Source organism: Stegostoma tigrinum, chromosome 2 (assembly GCF_030684315.1).
Source record: "Stegostoma tigrinum isolate sSteTig4 chromosome 2, sSteTig4.hap1, whole genome shotgun sequence".
Lineage (NCBI taxonomy): Eukaryota > Metazoa > Chordata > Chondrichthyes > Orectolobiformes > Stegostomatidae > Stegostoma > Stegostoma tigrinum.
This window is the reverse complement of record NC_081355.1, coordinates 108,698,611-108,721,186: the sequence shown is the minus strand read 5'-3', so window position 1 is coordinate 108,721,186 and position 22,576 is coordinate 108,698,611. Positions and strand designations below refer to the sequence as shown.

Sequence of the window (22,576 nt, the reverse complement as noted above, 5' to 3'; positions counted from 1 at the left end):
TATTCCTCTGCCTATTTATGTTACTCCTCATACTTGCCTCTACTGCAGGAACTAAGGAAGGGAGTCAGTAACTGACATTATTTCATACAAATCAATTATGGGCTTGATTTTACTTTTGAACAATGATATTTTGCAAAGTAGTAAAGGGAAGTTACTTTAAAAAGCAGATTGTTCATTCAAGGTTCATTCAAGATTGTTCATTAAAAATTAGTGCCTAAACAATAAGAGGGAAAAGTCAGACAGGATACCTAAGTGGACAATGCATTTAGGGAAGTTGACCTATAAAAAAGGACTGTGTTTAATAAATATTTTTATGTTCCTTTGCTGATTTTGATCAAGTAGTGAATCAAAATCAGAAGTGGCACAGTGGCTTAGTGGTTAGCGCTGTTGCCTTGCCATACTAGGGACTTGGGTTTGATCCTAGCCTTAGGTGGTTGTCAGTGTGAACTTTACATGTTCTGTGAGTAGTTTTCCACTTTGTGCTCTGGTTTCCTCCCATAGTCCAAAGATGTGCAGGTCAGTTGGATTAGCCATGGTAAATGTGGGTTACAGGGAAAGGCTGAGGTCAGGACGTGGGTGGGATGCTTTTTGGAGGGTCAGTGCAAACTTAATGGGCCTCTTTCCGCACTAGGGATTCTATGACTGCTATGTAATTATCATCTGGGTCATGATTTCAACGTGAGGGGAAAAGTTTAAGGGAGATATGCATGGAAAGTTCTTTACGCAGAGGGTGGTGGGTGCCTGGAACGCATTGTCAGCAGAGGTGTTAGAGGCGGGCATGATAGCATCATTTAAGATCTATCTAGACAGATAGATGGATGGACAGGGAGTAGAGGGATACAGATCCTTGAAAAATAGGCGACAGGTTTGGATTTGGATCAGCATAGGCTTGGAGGGCCAAAAGGGCCTGTTCCTGTGCTATAATTTTCTGTGTTCTTTGAAACGTTCATTCTCGGATTAAGAGTCTCCTGTATGGAATAAATCAATAAGTTGAGCCACCATCAACCCAAAACGTTGCAGTACATTAGTTCACTAGCTATCTACTCCAGTTATTCTGCCCAGAGATTTAAATGTCTATATGATAACTAAGTCTCAGAAAAGACTTGAGACTAATAAGGCCTACCTGCACCAAAAGGTACATATGCAAACTTCTGCTGGGCTGCTGGGTTATCTTGGAGAAAGCGATCTGGGTTGAAATCAAGCCGCTCAGTCCAGGTGTCCCGAAGTCTATGGTTGACAGTAGGAGACACACACACTTGGTGACCAGGAGGAATGGTGTAACCAGCTACAGCCTGTGAAGGAATTAAAGCTCAAGAATACAAATATTTCTCAGCTCATTGATATAATTACTAATTAGAAGTAAAAAAAGTGGTAGAATATTGAATGAAAATGCCAGTAATTAATTTCTAATCTTGCCTAAGTATTTCAATTGCACAAATAACAACTTAAGGCCTTGTTAATCTTTAATTGACTAACAGAGTAAGCAGCTTAAAAAATTGTCGACCCCAAATTAAACTCAGAATTAGTAAGGAGAAGGACTGCAAGAATTACAATCAACAGGAGAACAGTAAATAGATTTAGATCAAATAAAGGCAAAAGATATTTAATACCATTTGCTTGCAAATTGAAAGTGTCATCGAAGGATATAATGGTAATTTAGGATAGGGTTTACTGTGAAGCAGCGTCTCATACTGTCCAAACAAACATCAAATGATCTATTTCTTGTTGATCTTTCCCACCCTTGCAACACTGAAGCCAAATGTGAAATGTCATTGCCACCCTACTGACTCAGTAGGGTACTGAACCTCAATCCATTTTATTCACTAACAGAACAATGAATTACGCACTAAACTGTCCAAGAGTATTGATAGGAAATACTCTTATTATTCAATCCTGATTAACCCAAATACAGCAATGGTGAGAATAATTGTTGGCTACACCTTTTCACAGGATATCACTTGACATTGGTATGTATCTAAATTGTTCATTGATGCAATCAACTGTCAGTAAATCTACTGAAAAGCTTTGTGGTTGTAAGCAGATATTTAACTACTTTTTCTGAACGAAGTCACAAGTTGAACAACACAATCAGAAGTACAGTAGTTCTCAGCTAAACAGAATCCACAATGACATTTCTAAAACCAAAATCAATACCAAAATAACTCAGTGTGGAGCTGGATGAACACAGCAGGCCAAACAGCATCTTAGGAGCAGGAAGGCTGACGTTTCGGGCCGAGACCCTTCATCAGAAATGGTGGTGGGGTTCTGAAATAAATAGTGAGGGGGAGGAGGCGGATCGAAGATGGATAGTGGGGGGAAGCAGATCGAAGATGGATAGAGAAGATAGGTGGAGAGGAGACAGACAAGTTTAAAGAGGCGGGGATGGTGCCAGTAGAGGTGAGTGTAGGTGGGGAGGTAGGGAGGGGATAGGTCAGTCTCAATACCAAAAACTAACTGCTCTTTCAGGTTCCTTACACACCTGTGGTGTTCTTGCCATCCTCATCATCGTCATTATTGGAGGACGGAGCCTCAGTGTTTCTTTTAAACAGCGATCCAACAAATTCATGTCCTTCAGCTACAAATAAAACAAAAAGTACAATGTTGACTGTGCGACAATAAATCTAACCCAGGTCAGACCCAGACCATTACTTTTTTTTTTAAACCGAGTTTCTTTTACTATCAAATAATAGAACATGAAATTAAAAGTAGCAGAAGCTAATTTGGCTCTTTATGCCTGCTCCATCCCTTGATGAGATCATGGCTAATTTGACTGTAGCCTCAATTCCACATTCCTACCTGCCCCAAATAATCCTAGAACCTTTGTTAATCAAGGGCCTTTCTTACAAAGCATGCCTGAAATATATTCAATGCTTCCGGTTTTCTCTGGGGAAGAGTCCCATAGACTGACAATTCTCTATATTTTTAAACTATCTTCTAAATTCTGCCATTCTCTCAGCATCCAAACTGCCAACTGCCCCCAAGATCTTACAAGTTTCAATGAGATCGCTGCTCAGTCTTCCAAACTCTAATGGCTACAGGTTCAACTTAATTAACCTTATAAGAGATTCGCTTCAGCCTAGGAAAGAGTGCAGTTCACAAAACTTTTACAGTGCACTAATAGGTCACTCCCAAGTTGCAAATGCTTGATCAGGTTCCAGCTACAATAATTACAATCTAGTCAAGGCACTGATTCAATTAAATAATTTAAAAGGACAATTCAAAAAAAGAAAATTTACTGAGTTCTGTATTGAATTTCTCCAATCAAGTCCACAGATCTAAAATGACTCAGAAGGAAGGGACTGTAATGACAATGGTCTCCCTATCTCTGGACCAAAAATCCTGGGTTCAAGTCCCACCTGTTCCAGATGTGCGTAAGAACATCTCTGAACAGGTTTAATAGAAATATTTTCAGAATTCAGTAGTTATACTGGTATTAAAGTGGAAATAGAAATATTCACAGCAATGCTCCAAGGTTAAAGAGGTTTGATTAGGGACAGATTACTAAAAGGAATTTGGTAATGTTTGGTACAGTAAAAACCTGTAAGTGATTATGGAAAAATTTTAAATTGTCCAAAGGATATGGGTAGGAAGCAGGAACAGGGTACTGAGTTAGATGCTCAGTTCCAAACATATTGAATGGTGAAACAGATTCAAAGGACGTCCCCCAGCTCCTATTTTCTATATTCTGTGTTTCTATGTTCCATTCTTCACTTTTGAGAACACAAATTATATTAAGCAGGAAAACAAATTAATTAAATTTTTAAAAAATGAAGGGCAGGTTTTTAGGGACTCTCAAGAAATATGAGCATTTATTTCCTTTTAAAAATGGGTAGAAAATCAGAAGTTGTGGATCCACCTGTACACTGTATGATGTTCATTTCCCCCAGACCCCCTGCATGAATACTACCACAATCCAAGAGAGATCTGTTGTGTTAAAATGCAAGCACTAAAGCACAGAGCCTTTTGTACAATTTCTACTTAACCTATTATCTGCTAAACACTCATAGCTTACAAATCTTCCTATATTTCACAGTTTAGATCAGGCATGTACCTGATCATACTGTAGTGGTGGCAAATCCTCTCCACATACAGCTTTCTGCTCTGCATAACAACGTTCCTGAAGCTCTTTGTCTTTAGCCAAGAAAAATCCCATCCAGGCACTAGTAGTGGAGGAAGTATGTTGCCCTGCCAACAGTAGACCAATAAGCAAGCCTGCAATTTCATCATCGGTTAGAGGGGTACCGTCCCTGGAAAAAATACAACGAAGTAAGCCAGCAGGAAACAAATGAAAGATACGAAATCATTTCCTTAACTGGAAGGAGCAGACTAGGAGCTGTATGAAAAGCTTTGCCTTAGACCTTGGTGAAAAAAATCAGGTAGTACTCAACAAAATTGAGTTCAGGAACTCAGTAAAAGGTTACAGTGGGTACAATGTTGCTGCTTTCCACATAGTTACAAATAGCAGCAAGAGTCGATTCACTCCACCATGCTTGCTCTTTGTAAGAGTTAATTAATAAATCAGAACAGTTCTGATGAAGAATGACCAGACTTAAGACTTACCTAAGCTTTCTCCCTACAGATGTGTTCAGACCTGCTGAGTTTCTCTGGCAATTTCTATTTTTTACTCAGATCTCCAGCATTTGCAAGTCTTTGTTTTATAAAAACTTCTAATATCAACTGCTTCCCTAGACCAACGCAAGTTCTTCCTTCTCAAAAATCCAATTATCTGTTGAAAGATTATTATCCTAACAGACTATGGCACAAATAGCATAAAAACAGATGCACAATTTTAAACTGAAGAGAGCCAAAGTAATCGATAAACATAGCACATACTGAATTGAAAAGCACTACCTTTATAAAAATTTAAACTTTGTTATTCCAACTACAAGAGTGGAAAGAGAAGAATTTATTCATCCCTCCACACTTGGCCATAACACTTACTTGTAGGTAGCCTCCAATAAGGTCTGCAGTATGTCATTCGCCTTCTCACATGAACCCCTCCGTTTCTGGATTACCTTAAAGAAGATGTTCTTGATTTCTCGGTGTGCTCTGTCCCTCCGCCTATCCAGAAAGACAGATGGATGTTTTAATGAATCAAAATGAAAAGATGTGCATGAAAAATCCGACAAAGGCAGCTTAAAATGATGGCAAAAGCACATACATGCCAGCTAGTTCTCATTGAGAATACAAATCAATTTGCACAAATCAATATCACAAGCTGCATTCAGGCAAATGTTCTATTTTACAATGTAGTATTCCCTCTTCCCTTTTTCACCAGCAATTTCATGAAGGTATTTGCTGCTTACCAGGGAATATCTCATCACGCTGACAGCCACCCCCTCTATGTACCTCAATTAGCTGTACACTCTTCCCAATAGAGCTTGGGAACGCATAAAGCAGTCCACAGCTAAAGCAGAAATAACAAGGTGTAGAGCTGGATGAACACAGCAGGCCAAGCAGTATCAGAGGAGCAGGAAGGCTGACGTTTCGGGCCTAGACCCTTCATCAGAAATGGGGGGAGGGGAAGAGGGTTCTGAAATAAAGAGAGAGAGAGAGAGAGGGGGAGGCGGATTGAAGAGCTAAAGCATTTCCTTCCACAAATGTACTTCCTTGTTAATTTTATTTTACATCTTATTGTTACATTATCTTAAAAATATTAATAACTGCAATCAAAGATGCCCTCTCTCAATACACAGAGACTTTTCTCCTTTTTTCTCAACTAGCCACTTTCAGATCTACCATTATCACCTCCCTACTGAAAAAAAAATCCTTGATTTTCTGCCCGGCAAACTGTTACCCTATCTCCAATGGTCTTGAATGCATTCCAGTCAAAATCAGTCATTTTTCCTGGAACTCCTGTAATCACAAATGCTTTCCTTCATTTCTGTGACAGAAGTGGGCTATTCTTCTTTGTCTTTCCTAGTTTGGCTGCAGCCTTTGACACAGCTAAGCAGCCCACCATCCTCTGATGCCTCTCAATGCTGTCCAGATAAACGGGACTACAGTCAGCTGGTTCCATTTATATCTAATTGTAGACAGTGAATCATCAGCAATGACTTCACTTCTCTCACCCTCAAAAGATCTCTGATGTGCTCAAGGAATTTGTCCTTGGTCTCCACCTACTTTTCATCAACATGTTTCACCTTGGCTGCATCATCTAGAACTATGTCAGTTTCCAAACATTTGCTGGCCACACCATTCTTTTACCATAACCATTCTTGGCTCCTCCACCATCTCTAAACCACTGCTCTGTCAACCACTACCAGTTAAATATTTTAGGAAAGCCTGGGTTTTGGTGCCTATCACAAAATCAGTGCACTAGCCATTAACTTCACCCTGCTCTCTGAACATTGCTTGAGGCTGAACCAGACCAAGTATAATTTGAGTCATGCTCAAACAGAGATACACTTCCACGCGTATATCCACAGCATCTATTTCCAACGCAGGGACAGTGGCCAACTTCATCCCTGTCTAAATTGCAACAACCCTGTTCAACCATTATCCCTGTGCTTGATTATCCATACAGCTGCCCGTTCAAGCAATGCCTTACTTTTAAAATTCTCTTTTGCTTTAAATCTCTCTACTGCCTTGTTCCTCCCTAGCTCTATAACATGGTCTCAGCCCACAGCTCTCCTGGATACCTGAGCTTCTTTAAAGCCAACCTTGTGTGCATATTCAATTTTAATCTCTTCCTACAGCTGTACCTTCATCTCTAAATGATGCTAACCCTTCTAATCTCCAATGGATGTAGGCAAAATTTGTTCAGCCTTACCTCGTAGGAGGATTCATTTTCATCCCAATAATCAGTGAGGTGAACCTTCTCTACACTGTTTGTAATGCAACTAAATCTTTAAACAATACAGGCCAAGACTGAATACAGTACGCCATATGTGGTCACACCACATCTCTGTCCAACCCAGCAAAATATTTATATTCATTTGACTTAAAATAAATTACAGCATTCCATTTGTCTTCCTAATCATTTATAGTGTCTGCAGACCAATATCTTTGCAGTTCTTATGTGAAAGCTCATATTATTGCTTGGAAATTTTGGTTCCAAAGTAAAAGAAAAATGGATTTTAATCTTTAGTTCCTTTTTCTATAAGGTCAGAAAGGCATTTTGAACAATGAGTGAAGAATTTTGAAAGAAACCATATGATTTCAGCTAAATGACTAGCAAGCCACTTCAGGAGGTAATTTTTAATGGGTGTGCTGACTTAAGTTTTACACCTTGGTGTTGGGGGGAACCCACTGGTTTAGTTCATAAAGTTCATTTCTTAGTTCACATATTTCAGGGACGTTATTTGCGTCTTCTGCTGAGAAAAGAGATTAAAGAAACATCTGCTCAATGTACCCACCACTTCCTTATTTCTCATCAGGTCTGTTCCAAGCAACACACCATCCAACTATGCACTGTTCATTCATATCACCGGGTCAAACTCCTGCTGCTCCCTTCCTAACAGCATTGTGGGTCGACCTACACCACATGGACTGCAGCAATCCAAGAAGGTGACTAACCATCAGCCTCTCAAGGGCAGATCAGAATGAGCAATAAATGCTGGCCTTAAAGAACAAAAGAAACTGAACCCAGAATGGATGCAGCTTAATTGCCATGTATATACACAACAGATTTCCGGCCTAAAACCTCACCTGTAACTCATGAAAACATGCAAGTATGCAAAGCAAAGTCTTAAAGCACCATATATCAGCCTACCAGATTATATTCTGAAGTGTTTAATTTTTTTTTGTTTTAGAATAGTGTAATCCTTTGATAAGAAATGCTACAAGAAAGTCACATGGCAGCAAAAATAGTAAGCTTAAAAGTCACACATTACACACGTGGAATATTACTGTTTAAAACATGGGAATTCTAATCTAAGTTTTTCTAAAGAATTACTGTTTGGGCTAGAGGTCATGATTTTCCACTTTTCCTACTGTTCGTTACCTAAAACTGGGAAGCGGTAACCAACCAGGAAGAAGCCAAGCAGCATGGGTAAATCCACCATCGAGGTCAGCATAGAGCTGTGCAATCTGTTCATTCAGCAGGTTTCGTATCTCTTTCCCATGTAAGCAACAACTAGCTGTTAAAATGATCAGTTCAGACAAAGCCTCAAACAAATCTAAAAATCAACAAATGGAAGAGCAAATAAGAGAGTCAGTAAATAGGAAACGTATTTTGAACTCTAATATTTTATGCTAGAAAATAACATACTGGCATTAAATATAAACATATTCAGATCTTTTGGATATAACACTTTGCATAACGAAAGCAAGTCAAAATCCTTTACTGCCACTGTTTGCTTAGAGATATTTGGAATCCTAAAAGTCTGAAATTTTAATCACTACTTTCATCTAAAAGGATCAACAGTTTGCCAGCTCTCATTATGAAAACTCCAAGTGCATGAAATTTAACACTTTAAAAGATAACATCCATCTCCACACCCAGTCCCATACTTGCAGAGTCATGCTCCTTTGGCTTCCAATGTATCCTCATGTAAGGTGTGGCTGTGGTACTGAAAATCACAACTTTAAATGGAACAGTGATTTCTATAGGATTTATGTAAAAGTTGATTCAGGATGTTTCTTGCCAGAGAAACCAAACCCGAGGGGAGGCAGTGGCATTGTGTTAATGTCACTGGACTACCAATCTTGATCGCATTCATCCAGATTAATGCACAGGGGACACCGTTCAAATCCCATCATAGCAACTGGTGGGATTTAAATTCAGTTGTTAAGATGTGAAACTGAAAGTTTGTCTCAATATTGGTGCCAGAAAACTACCCTCAACTGCCATAAAAAAAGCTTCTGGTTCTCAAATATAATTTAGGGAAGTAAGTCCTTCTATGGTCTGGCCTACCTATGACACCAGACCGACATGGACTCTTAACTGACCAATGAAAGGGCTGTGTAAGCTACTCAGTCCAAGGACAACTAGAGATGAATAACAACATCAACAGTTACACCCATACTCCATGAAAGAATATCATGAGTACTGAGCATTGTTCATGGAAATAACTTGCAAAAAAAAAAATTTAATAAACATAAAATGAATGCGGACAGCTACTTCAGGATTTTTCTCACGGAAAAGCTTCCAAACCTTACAATTGGAAATGGTGCACGTTTTAAATGCCTACATTTATTAATAAAACAATCCCCTCCATGCTACTGTAAAATGTAAGTATAAAACAAATGCAACAAAAATTTAAATAATGATAAATCGCAGTCACTACTGGTTTTGATAAGATTCCATTTTGCGGGCAGAGGTTGGTGCTGGAGGTAGCAGGTGAAGTCCCAGGACTGCTTGTACTGACCAATGTCTGGAACTAAATGGGGATCAGGAATTCATTGAGAGTATAGAATGTAATGGAATTAAAACTGCAGCTAAAATGGTGGTGATGGCAATGGACAGCAGGGAAATAAGTAAAAAGGAAGGTGGAAAGAGGGTCCTTAGCCAGCACCTTCCAAACCCACAGCCATTACTATTGATAAGAACAACGGCAGCAGATACATGGAACACCACCACCTGCAAGTTCCTCTTGAAGCCACTCACTATCCCGACATGGAAATACATCACTGTTCTTTCAGTGCTTTTGAATCAAAATCCTGGAGTTCATTTCCTAACATCATTGTGAGCCCACTTATATCAAATGGATTGTAGCAGGTCAAGGCAGCATCTCACTACGCAGGACTTGCAAATGGGACTAGCTTAGTTTAGGATGTGGTCAGCATGGACAAGTTGGACTGAAGGGTCTGTTTCCGTGCTGTATGACTCTAAGACGGCACCGAATGATTAACATCATCAAATAAATTCCAGGCCTAGCAACGAAATGGGATCTTCAAATTCTGCTATGCTCGGTATTACATTTGCACAGTGAGCTGCAGGTGAGCTTACACATTGGTTCCTTTCAGTATCAGGCAAGTTATATGCTGATAATAAACAGGGCCTTCAAAGTTTAACCAAATTTGCAAAACATCTTCACAGGTCAAAATGAACAATTTATGACTTTGTGCACAATTATGAGGAAGATATATTTGAATACTTACTTTTAACTCCACTATCACCCCAGCGTTTAAAATACTCATGGGTTTCCTCTTCAATGAGAGAGATGTACTGTTTAAATTGAGCAATGTTCAGACCAGTTTTGAGCATCTTCTTTTGTTCCAAAAATACCTTTTAAGACAAGCAGGTAACAACAATAAGTTGATGAAGGCATATCAGAACAATTTTCATTTAAAAAGAGAATTCAAAGCAAAACAGTTATCTTACACAATTTGGAACAACAACTTCTTAAATTACTATGAAAACAATTATTTTGCCTCAAAGTTGAAACACTTCTCATTTTGGATACACTACAGGTCACTCCCATGTGAAGGTAATGGCAGAGTAAGACTTCCTTTACTTGTCCTCAGGTGCCTCTGATCTTAAACCATCACACTAAAACAGAATGCCATTCTAGCTACAGCACCCCCTGCACATCCCTCAGCTCATAACACTCAAGAAGCTTGACACCTTCCAGGACAAGGCAGCCACTTGATTGGAAGCATCGACTCCCTCCAACACTGATGCTAAGCAGCAGCAGTGTATACTCTCTACAAGATACAGTGCAGAAATTCACCAAAGATCATTCAGGTAGCACCTTCAAAACCCATTTAGAAGGATAAGAGCAGCAGATATATGGAAACACCACCACCTACAAGCTCCCCTCCATGCTACTCACCATCCTGACTTGGAAATATATTGCTGTTCCTTCACTATTGCTGCATCAAAATTCCGGAGATATCTCCCCAATGGCAACGATCTACAGTGGTTCAAGATGACAGCTTACCACCACCTTCTCAAAGGCAACTAGAGATGGGCAGCAATACCCACATCTCATGAGTAAATTTCAAATAATTAGAGGGTATTTGAAGGAATGCAACCACATGCTGAAAGTTGGATGGAACATTCCCAAACAAAATCTTATAGGGAACTTTAATTCAAACTGGGATCCCATTCTCTAAATTAGTGCATTCTCAAGAAAAATGCAGTTAGTCAGTAAAAATCAGTGTTAGGTCAACAGATATATTCAAGGAATTGGGTGTGGGGATAAAAAGGAAGTGGGACAGATATTTGTCTTTTGCTAAAATTATTAACAAAAAAGACCTGTCCTCCTTCCCACCTATCCCCTCGACCCACCTCAACTCCTACCTACTGGCCTCATCCTGTCCCTTGACCTGTCTGTACTCCCTGGACTGACCTATTCCCTCCCTACCTCCCCACTTACAATCACCTTTACTGGCTCCAGCCTCTTTGACCTGTCTGTCACCTCTCCACCAATCTTCTCTTTTATCCATCTTCTATCTGCCTCCCCCTTTCTCCCTATTTATTTCAGAATCCCTTTCCTCTCTCCCATTTCTGAAGAAGGGCCTAGGCCCAAAATGTCAGCCTTTCTGCTCCTCTGATGATGCTTAGCCTGCTGTGTTCATCCAGCTCTACACCTTGTTATTGCAGATTCTCCAGCATCTGCAGTTCCTACTATCTCTAACACAACAAGTTAGAAAGGAGAACAATTAATATAACTGATGAGGATAAAGCAAGATGACAAAAGTGAAAGGCTGTAGAGGTGACACTCAGAAGAAACATTCCTGGATAATGATATTTACAACATATGTCTTAAAAATAAGATGGAGATTGCTGGAGGCACAGATTATGGATCAATTTCATGGACCCATGATCATTGGATCAATGGCAATAATTCATCAGAGCAGAATTAGGCCATTCGGCCCATTGCAACTGTTCTGCCATTCAAGAATATGGCTGATTGATTATCCTCAACTGGACTTTCCAGTCTTTTCCCCATAATTCTTGATTTCCTTAGTGATTAAAGATCTGTCTTTCTCAGCCTTGAATATGCTGAATGGCCAACCATCTACAACCCTGTACAGTAAAGAATTTTATCACCCTGCTACGGTCAGAAGAATTTCCCCCTCATCACAATCTCAAATAGGCAACCTCTTACTCTGAGATTATGCTCCGGTCCTCAGGGGAAACAATCTTGCCACATCTATTCTGTTAAACCGCCTAAGAATTTTAGATAACAAAGTGTGGAGCTGGATGAACACAACAGGCCAAGCAACATTGTAGGAGCACAAAAGCTGACGTTTCGGGCCTAGACCCTATTTTTTCTTCACTATGGTTTTCTCTAAGTCTTCTAAACTTCAATAAATAAGGTCCATCCTACTCAACCTCTCCTCATAAGTCAATCTTTTCATGCTCAGGATCAACCTAAAGAACCTTCTCTGCTGAGCTTGCTAACACTTTCTCATTCCTATCTTCTCATCCTCAAGTTAAGTGACACCAAAGCAGACAGCAATAGCTACATTACCTACTGTGGAGTATTTTGACAATCGAGGTAACAGTTCAGGAAAGATGTAAATAGCTTAGGACAGCTGAAGTGGAAGGTTTACCAGGATATTGCAAGAGATAAGGGACTTCAGATTCTAAGAGCTTAGAAAAGTTCGGACCTTCTTGCTTGGAACAGATGGAACTGAGAGATGACTTAATAGAGGCTTTTTAGATTGAAAGGTTTTTACAGAGTAGATACAGAATAAATATTCCCATTGCAGACCAATATCTGAGGTCATTGCTGCAAAGTCATTGGAAGATTTAGAAGGGAAACAAGGAGAAACATTTTCAATCAAAAGCGGGAATCTCAAACAGTATACTTGAAAAGGCGGTGGAAGCTGTTTCCATAATTTTGAAAGGAAATGAAGAACTTTAGGATGAGAAACTTGTAGGGTTATGGGCAAAATGGATGTAGGACAAAACATAACAGTTCTTTTGCAAAGCTAACATAGAATAAATGGCTGCAGTTCCTATAATGCAGCTTAGTTATGGCTAGCAAGCACCGAAGTAACCTTATCAAATGAGAAAAAACAACTGGCTCTCAAACCAGACATCAGATTCAAGGTATAAACAACATTAATTATATCAAATTCACAATGTCTTTTTCCACAAATGTATATCATGAAATACATCCCATGTTATTAAATAAAGTGAAAATGGAATCAGATAGACTGATGGATAGCTTATGACATTAATGTTATGATACTGACGCAAAGGATGATAACACAACCTGACAGAGAGGATGTTACATATAAGTTCTGCTAGACTGCAACTCAGGGAATTACCCCATTACATAAAGGAAGGTAGATATGCATGATGCATGTGTGTTGGGAATGTTTCCAATACACAGTGGCAGTTTTGACTAAGTTTAGCAGTGTTTAAGCACCCCCTGTTGAATGGTCAGCTGTTATAATCCTCACGTCATGGCCAGAGTGTATGATAAGACTATTGTCATTTTTATTTTTGTGTTTAACTTGATTCTTTTAAAAACAAACAACCTTGCTTGGCTCAAAACAGGTGATGCTGATCGCCATGATTTTACATCCACATGGTTCTGAACCCCCTGCATTATATGGAAGTTCCAAATAAAGCTGGCATGACTGGCTTCACAATGAGTCATCTCCTCCAGTCATATTTGGATAGAGGCAAGCCTCAAAACCCACTATGTTAAAATAGGTGCTCATGCTTTTACAACTACCTTTTCATCAAACAATAGAAGTTCGGGGTGGAGTCAGCGGGGCGGAAGAGATGCAAAGCACGACATTCCAATTAGCCCACCAAGACAGGCCGTTGGCAGCTGAAATACCTGTCTTTAAAACATGACTGAGGTATAAGCTTTGTGAAATGCTGAAGTATACAACTTTGGGATGGGAGCTAATCTGGTACAATGCTAGTGTCCCTACCTCTGAGCCAGAAGGCTTGGGCTCAGGTCCTAACTGCTTCAAAAGTTTTTCATAACATCTCTGAGCAGGCTGTATAAAAACATCTGCAGCTCTGGGATTCTAAGTCAGTTGCTGGTTGCTATTTGGTAGAGCAAGACTCCAGACAGTGGAGTGGTTTGTTGGAACAGCCCATTGTCCCATTGTCAGCTACCATGGACCCATTTGCAGCTTTCATTCTCCCACTGACCTTCCTTCAAATGTCCAACTGTCCTTCCTCTCTCCTTGGGCTCCATCTCCACCCATTATTAACTCGTTCCCCCTCCCCCCCCATCCCTTACTTACCATATATTAACTACATCAGTTCTGAAGAAGCATCACTGCATCTGAAATGCCAACTCTGCTTTCTCCTTGCTGATGCTGAAAGACCTCCTGTATTTTTCCAGCAATTTTTACTTTTGTTTTGGATATCCAGCATTTGCAGTTCTTTGGGTTTTTTGAATGTAGATTATAAACATGGTCAAACTCTAGGATCATTTGCTAGCTCTTTTGTAACAAAAATTCATTGTTTTGCAGGTTACTGTGAAAAATAAGTTTCATTTTGGAGCAATTCATAAAGGCATAGAGTTCAGAAAAGGCTCTTTGGCCCATCCAGCCCACATCAAGCAAGTCCCGTATGTCTTAACTATCATATTCACTTGTTCTGCCAACTTCCGGAAATCTGTCAACAATTACCCTAAGATCCCACTATTCCTCTAAGTTCCTCAGTATCCTGCCATTCATTAAAGACTCGTTCATCTTGCTTCTTCTTCCACAATGCATCACCTTGCATTTATCAGGGTTAAATGCCATCTCCACTGGTCTGCCCATCTGACCAATGCCTCCATATCTTCCTGTAACCTGCATAATCTTCCTGACACTCACGATTTGATTGCCTCTTTAATGAGGCTATTTTCATAGTCAACAGTTACTGAAACATGCTGAAAGTGATAGAACATCGAACATTACAGCACAGTACAGGTCCTTCGGCCCTCGATGTTGTGCCGACCTGTCATACTGATCTGAAGCCCAGCTAACCTACACTATTCCATGTACCTAAAGTTGGCGAATCTACTACCGTTGCAGGCAATGCGTTCCATTCCCTTCCTACTCTGAGTAAAGAAACTACCTCTGACATCTGTCCTATATCTTTCACCCCTCAATTTAAAGCTATGCCCCCTCGTGCTCGCTGTCACCATCCTAGGAAAAAGGCTCTCCCTGTCCACCCTATCTAACCCTCTGATTATTTTATATGTTTCAATTAAGTCACCTCTCAACCTTCTTCTCTCTAACGAAAACAGCCTCAAGTCCCTCAGCCTTTCCTCGTAAGACCTTCCCTCCATACCAGGCAACATCCTAGTAAATCTCCTCTGCACCCTTTCCAAAGCTTCCACATCCTTCTTATAATGCAGTGACCAGAACTGTACGCAATACTCCAAGTGCGGCTGCACCAGAGTTTTGTACAGCTGCAGCATAACCTCTTGGTTCCGAAACTCGATCCCTCTAATAATAAAAGCTAAAACACTGAATGCCTTCTTAACAGCCCTGTCAACCTGGGTGGCAACTTTCAAGGATGATGCTCGTGGACCACCACAAGTAAACTGGCAGTAAGCTATACCTCTAAAGAGAAACAAGACTGTACAAAAAAAAAGCAAACTAATTATAAGATGGATTTCAGATGCTAGGATGCTACTTGCGTCATATTCACAGTACAACATTGGAACATACGTACTGGGTTTGGGACATCATAAGCAACTCCTTTGCCAAAAACTGGTGTTGTCAGCCTGGAGTAAACATCCTCAGCATTCAGATCTTCGTTTTTACTGTTGAACAGCAAAGCTGCCGAGTCACTCCCCAGCAAATAGGTAAATGTCTTCCCAACCATTGTAAAACTAAACACTGGACCATACTGTTCAAAAAACAGAGTGACACAGATTAAGAAGAGATATAAAAATAACCAAATTAATTCACATTCTTTTCAAAAAAAAATTCTCTTAATTGCAGTTCAACGATTCTCTGCATGAGTGCCAATTAAATAAAACCTGTTTTATCAACTCCATTTGTTCACATTCATCATATTTTAAAACAGCAGCTTCTAAAAATTCAGAAGACACAGTTTAAAATTGCACTTAATATTTACAGCACAACACACTGATGTATTAGATTTTCAAATTGGATGCAATTTGACAATAGTGTAATCAACTTGATAACCACCAACTATTGGGCAGGTGAACTGGGAAACAGCTTTCAATGGGATCAGTACCACTAAACTGGATGAAACCAGGTTTGGCAGACGGATTTTAATGTGGATATAAATATACAATTTTGGTCAAACAGGATCAGACTACACAAAACCATCAAGATTACCTCAACATATAATATCCATTTGTACAGAAACATAATTGATAAATTCAGAGTGTGTGGAATACTTTGCAAAGACAAATTATATTGACTTGAGACAAGTCAGGTAATGAACCTGGCTGGTTATAATCAAGAATAGCAGCTCCAGGATGTCTCATTACAGGTCAAGCTAATCTTCTGTAAATTCCAGAATTAAAGCTACATTTCTAACTCTATTCATAACTTCACTTATATCTTCAGGGATAATGTGCAAGGAATGGTCTATTCCAGAGGTTGCTGCCATGCATGGCTCTAAGAGGCAGAAACAAGTACAAGAAGCATAGGCTGGAATAGACCATTAGTCGTGGCAAATACAAAGTGACGAAGGCGTCTTCAACAGTGTTATTGAGAGAAAATTTCTAACCAATAACCCATTTCAACAATACTTAGCAAAGCATTCAATTCCAAATTACATTACAGCCTCTGTCCAAGTGTGAACAGAAGAGTTGATTTCTAGAAACAAGACGAGACTGACTGCCTTGACACCAAGGCAGCATTTGATGGAGTGCGTTTCAAAAATGTAAACAGCAGGAGAAGCCAGTTGTCTCATACAGTGATAGGAAGCACATTATAAAAAATGATTTTAGGAACAACATTTTTACGAATGTTTTCAGTCCAATGGCAGCAGAAGAATTTCATCCTTGAAATCGGAGTTAATTAATGTAAATGTAAATGCTGGATTACCACTCAGTTGTTTGATGTAAACAAGACTGTAGTGCTATATCCTCAGAAATTTACATTTCCCTTCTAAGATTTAATAAGTTTAAAAGTGTACACAATAGTTCAAAAGTCCAAATTATATTTGGTACAAAGGGTTTGACAGGTAGACAGCATTCTTCCCCATTGCATCTCTCCACCTAATACAATCTTCAATTCAAAACCTAACATTCTATGCAAGGACTAACTCCATTTACAGCAAATCTTATATTAGCCAGCACCTTATGAACCAGCACCCTATAAACCAGCAAAATTTATATACCTCAAATACTAAAAGTTTACTGTATTATTGCAATGTCCAAGTAGTCAGCTGAGGGTGTAAGAAGACCCTCTGCTTGTAAGTTTGATTTAAGGCAAAGTTGTATGATTAAGTGATTTACGCTGTAAATAAAATATAACAATGATGCTTGTACACCTTGAATTGCTCAGTGTGTGTTTTTACAGTGATTAAGTGGAATATATGATCAACCGGCACACTCCTGGTACCACAAGTTCAATGAATAAAAAGTTTGCCCCACTGTAATAATAACAGAGACCGTGCAAAGGGAGGAACTGAAACCTAATGCACTGTTCTCGGTGAGGGGTGGTGGGGAGAATTGAGGAACATATGATAGATCATGGTAAGTAGGTTAACTTCCTTATTTGTTGCAAAGAAATGCAATCCTTATATTAGGAGTCAAACTCAATATTTCTCATCAGAAATGCATATTTCATTCGGATGATGTATCAGCACTTGGGATCAAGCAGGCAGTACATGCCATATTGCCAAGAAGATGTGCAAGAATTTAAGACATGGCACACTCTTCAGACTGCACACAGGAACAGAATAACAAAATCTGGCAAAAAGAATTAAATGTGAAACTGGCTTTGGTAAATTCTTCATTAATTGTATTGCAAAAAGAAAAAGACTGGTGCAACAATGGATGAATTACTGGTGCTGTTCTTTCACATTTCAAAATGGTGATTATCAAACCAACATAGAGCATCACAATTTATACTGGGCACCCATTTCAACCCCTATTTTTGGTCTATTTAGTATCTTCATCGATTAGCTTGCATGCTGCAATGTACTGAAATTAGCACTAACCTTATAGTATGCATTTTCTAAGAATTCAATTGGACTTCTTCCAAAAGCAATTGCATGTCCAAGGAATGGGATACTGGAATGAATATAAGGTGGGTATTTCTGAAAAGGAAAATAACAGTCTCATAAATAACTCAGCAATCAAAAATAATGGATTGACAGAACATGAAATTTTTCATTTGTCCAAACAGTCCGAGTTAATGTTTATCTACCATCTAAGCACATAATTCTAGTCACATTTACCCATTCTATTTCTACACCCGAGTGACCCAATTGCACCTTTAACATTAGCAATTTCAGTCTCACAAATCAAGACAGTGCTTCCTCCACAAAAAAAATTGTATTTGATTTCCTAAAAAAAAGTCCTTCACAACTGAAAATAATCTACCCATAATAGGATAATGTTCATAAGATAGTCATTTAATATTATAATCACCCCATAATCAGCATGTTTTGAATGAAACTTTGCAATTTTCAAGACTTCTCATTTGTATTTTTCATACTAAGGAGTATCCTACTTTCACCTTCGGAAGCCTCACTATCCTTGCAATTGTGTGGAGCTTAACATTGCATAGCACTCTAATTATCATTTTAATGGCCTTATCAACTTCAAGTATTGCCATTAGTTATATGTACATCTGATGCATTTTTGATCCTCCTGCCCACCATCCTAACAATCACTTTTGCACATTTCTTTGGTCCAGAAAATTAAATATATCTCCAGTTATCTTACAACTCCCTCTGTAACCAAAATTACTGATATTTTTTCAGAGCTGCAGCACTAAAGGTGAACCCTTCTGGGACATCACTACCCACGGCAATCATTCTGAGAACTGCCCATATCTCCTATATTCTCAGCCTAAATCCAAACTCCTTACTCTTAGTGAGTAATATTACTATTATTTGGGAATGCGGGCATCAATGACAAAGCGAGGGTTTATTAACAGTAATTGGCAGCAGTAGGTTGCCGTTTGAAACACTGTAATATGTGATGTGAAGATATGCCAACAATGCACTATGTAGAAACATTCAGCATTTTAATCTGGCAACAACGTATTTCCAAATCAGGACGATGGAGAACTTGGAACATGGGTGAGAGAAATAATGGGAACTGCAGATGCTGGAGAATCCAAGATAACAAAGTGTGGAGCTGGATGAACACAGCAGGCCAAGCAGCATCTCAGGAGCACAAAAGCTGACGTTTCGGGCCTAGACCCTTCATCAGAAAAGGAGGATGGAGACAGGGTTCTGAAATAAATAGGGAGAGAGGGGGAAGCGTGCCGAAGATGGATAGAGGAGAAGATAGGTGAAGAGGAGAGTATAGGTGGGGAGGTAGGGACGGGATAGGTCAGTCCGGGGAGGACAGACAGGTCAAGGAGATGGGATGAGGTTAGTAGGTAGGAAATGGAGGTGCGGCTTGGGGTGGGAGGAGGGGATAGGTGAGAGGAAGAACAGGTTAGGGAGGCGGGGATGAGCTGGGCTGGTTTTGGGATGCAGTGGGGGGAGGGGAGATTTTGAAGCTTGTGAAATCCACATTGATACCATTGGGCTGCAGGGTTTCCAAGCGGAATATGAGTTGCTGTTCCTGCAACCTTCGGGTGGCATCATTGTGGCACTGCAGGAGGCCCAGGATGGACATGGCGTCTGAGGAATGGGAGGGGGAGTGGAAATGGTTCACGACTGGGAGGTGCAGTTGTTTACTTTACCCTGCAACCTCAGGAAGTGCTACACTTGCCCCCACACCTCCCCCCTCACCCCTATCCCAGGCCCCAAGATGACATTCCACATCAAGCAGAGGTTCACCTGCACATCTGCCAATGTGGTATACTGCATCCACTGTACCCGTTGTGGCCTCCTCTACAATCGGGGAAACTAAGCGGAGACTTGGGGACTGCTTTGCAGAACACCTACACTTGGTTTGCAACAAACAACTGCACCTCCCAGTCGTGAACCATTTCAATTCCCCCTCCCATTCCTTAGACGACATGTCCATCCTGGGCCTCCAGGTAGTGGTGGCTGTAGAGCTGGCTGTATTCAAACTGAGCAAAGGAGCCAATGCAAGCACGTGGAACTATGTAAGTCTGTGGCCAACATCTTCCATCATTGTGCTGAAGGGCAAGAGTGCGCTGATGACAACTAGTTTCATTGGATGTCCTACTTTTTGTGGAAGAGACATGGCTGAACAGCTTCTTGCTTTGTCAGATGGATGAATGTTGTAGCTTTTCTGGGACAGCGTGGGTAGAAACATTCTTCTTTCAGAGCAGGCTTCAACATTATTGTTGGATTTTTTTCAGAATTTCTAGCCTTCAATATTTCTAGTGTGATCAGTTGTTTGTTGGCATCATGTGGCGTGAATCAAATTTGTTAAAGTTTGGCATCTGTGATAGTGGGGAATCATAGATGTAGACTGAGATGGATCATCCAATCAAGGCCTTCTGGTTGAAATGGTTGTGAATGCTTTATCCTTGTTGTTTGCATTCATGTGCTGGGTTAAGTGTTATTGAGGATAGTGATGCATTTGGAGATGCCCTGTCCTCCTATTTGTCCTTTAACTGCTCACCACCATTGTGGCAGAATGGCAGAGTGTTAATCTGAACTGTCATCTACAGGATCACTTGGCTGTCTCCAACAGCTGCTTCTGCTGTTCAGCATGCATATAGTCCCACATCAAAACGCCACCAGGTTTCCATCTAATTTGCAGATAGACCTGGTGTTGCTCTTGCACACATATAATTTGGTCACCCGGTTTCACAGTTATAATAAGTAGTATGAGAGATGTGCCAGGCCAGGGGATTATAGATTGTGGTGGTATACACTTCTGTTGTTTTTGGTCCACAGCTGATACCTAGATTAAGTTCCTGTCAAAAAAGTTTCATAACATCACATGTCACCAGCAACCACTTCAGGAAATGTCTACTGGTAAGCAAAAACCAAATGTAAATTCCCACTATTGTATCAATGCCTGCACCTATTAACATGACACCTAAGAATGAAGACAGATAACAAAGTGTGAAGCTGGATGAACACAGCAGGTCAAGCAGCATCTCAGGAGCACAAAAGCTGACGTTTCGGGCCTAGGCCCTTCATCAGAAAAGGGTCTAGGGCCGAAACACCAGCTTTTGTGCTCCTAAGATGCTGCTTGGCCTGCTGTGTTCATCCAGCTCTACACCTAAGAATGGAGTTCCTTTGGACTAGCTATTCTTTTCAGTAATATTTCAATCAGTTGTCGATTATAATTGTTCATTTATTAAGTTTCATTTTGACGCATTTACTTTTTTATGTTTCGATTCAACTGCACGAAGTTCTCCGCACACTACTTTTGCCAAAAGGAATCTTTGTTTCAAGTGGGTATATGACAAAACAGTTTGCCTTACATTCTATTAAAACTGCAATACAGAAATCATGAAACCCTAGGATGATTTTTTCAACGGGCATCAACAAAGTGCCGACGACTATATTCGTTGCAATCCAACCTGACGGAAACCATTACATCATCAAAGCAGGCTCCTGATGGACTAATTCAAACATCATAATCACATTCAAAACAAACCTATTATTCACGATTAAACATTTTGAATTTTGGTTCTAATTTTGATCACATTAGAAAAAAATGATTCGCTGTAATTCTGACCCAACGCCAAACTACAGGCGAAATAGCGGGTAAAAAGGGAGATGTGAGATGAAGTAAACATGTCAGCAGTTTTTTCATGCCCATTAATAAATCCGAATGAATATTTTTAATATGTAAAGACAACAATAAAAATAACATTTTTAAAGAATGTCATACATACCAAACCCTTCTGATCTTCCGCCTGTTTTAAAGTCATTTTTGAGAAATATGCCACACTCAAGATAAAAGCTGAAGTGACCAGCACCGTGGATGTCAAGCTGCCCTCCACCACCCTTTCCACGGCATTTCCTATCAGAGACGTGCCAGCCTCCAGCAGCGGCAACATCGTCCTCCTCCTTCTCCCCCTGTGCACCAGCTAACTTTGGCAGACCAGGCGGCTGTGACTGCGGGAAAATCTGGTGGAGTCTGAGCTGAAATGCAATGCAAATGCGTTCTTTCACTGAGGCAGCGGGACAGTAATCCTCTCAGAGAGCCAGCGGATCGGCGGCCTCTCACTGAGGTAGTGGAACAGTGAGCCTCACACTGAGGGAGTGAGACAATGTCCTCTCGAAGAGGCAATAAGATACAATATGTCCCTCTCGTTGAGATAACGGGACAATATCCTTCTCGCTGAAGCAGTGGGTTATGTCCTTCTCACCAAGGAAGTGGGATACAATATATTCCACTCTCAGAGGCAGTGGGATACTGTTTGCCTCTCTTACAGGCAGAGGGATAGAGTATGTCCTTCTCACTGAGGCAGTGAGCTACAACACGTCCCGCAATGGCAGTAGGATACGATATATCCCTCCATCGGTGCTAGTAGGAAACAGCATATCCCTCTCTCAGCAGCAGTTAGATACAGTATCTCCCTGCCCAGAGCCGGTGGGATTGTGTCTGCTGTTCTCACTCTGACAGTGGATGGTGCTAAGCGAGCGACCAATCCACCCGCAGCGGCTACAGAC

General features: G+C 40.3%; 1 protein-coding gene across 1 annotated transcript in view; it reads right to left on the bottom strand.

Moving 5' to 3' along the window:
- The window catches only part of LOC125465813 (lanosterol 14-alpha demethylase), a 27,735-nt gene extending 5,159 nt beyond the window's left edge, over positions 1-22,576 (bottom strand). Inside the window, exons 1-9 of the mRNA XM_048559700.2 lie at positions 21,796-22,576; positions 18,008-18,106; positions 15,536-15,712; positions 10,045-10,171; positions 7,946-8,120; positions 4,942-5,061; positions 4,052-4,247; positions 2,480-2,575; positions 1,124-1,292 (exon numbers count right to left, since the gene is read on the bottom strand). Coding sequence (XP_048415657.1) covers positions 1,124-1,292; positions 2,480-2,575; positions 4,052-4,247; positions 4,942-5,061; positions 7,946-8,120; positions 10,045-10,171; positions 15,536-15,712; positions 18,008-18,106; positions 21,796-21,960 — 1,324 coding nt within the window. The 5' untranslated portion in view covers positions 21,961-22,576. The remainder of the gene's footprint in view (positions 1-1,123; positions 1,293-2,479; positions 2,576-4,051; positions 4,248-4,941; positions 5,062-7,945; positions 8,121-10,044; positions 10,172-15,535; positions 15,713-18,007; positions 18,107-21,795) is intronic.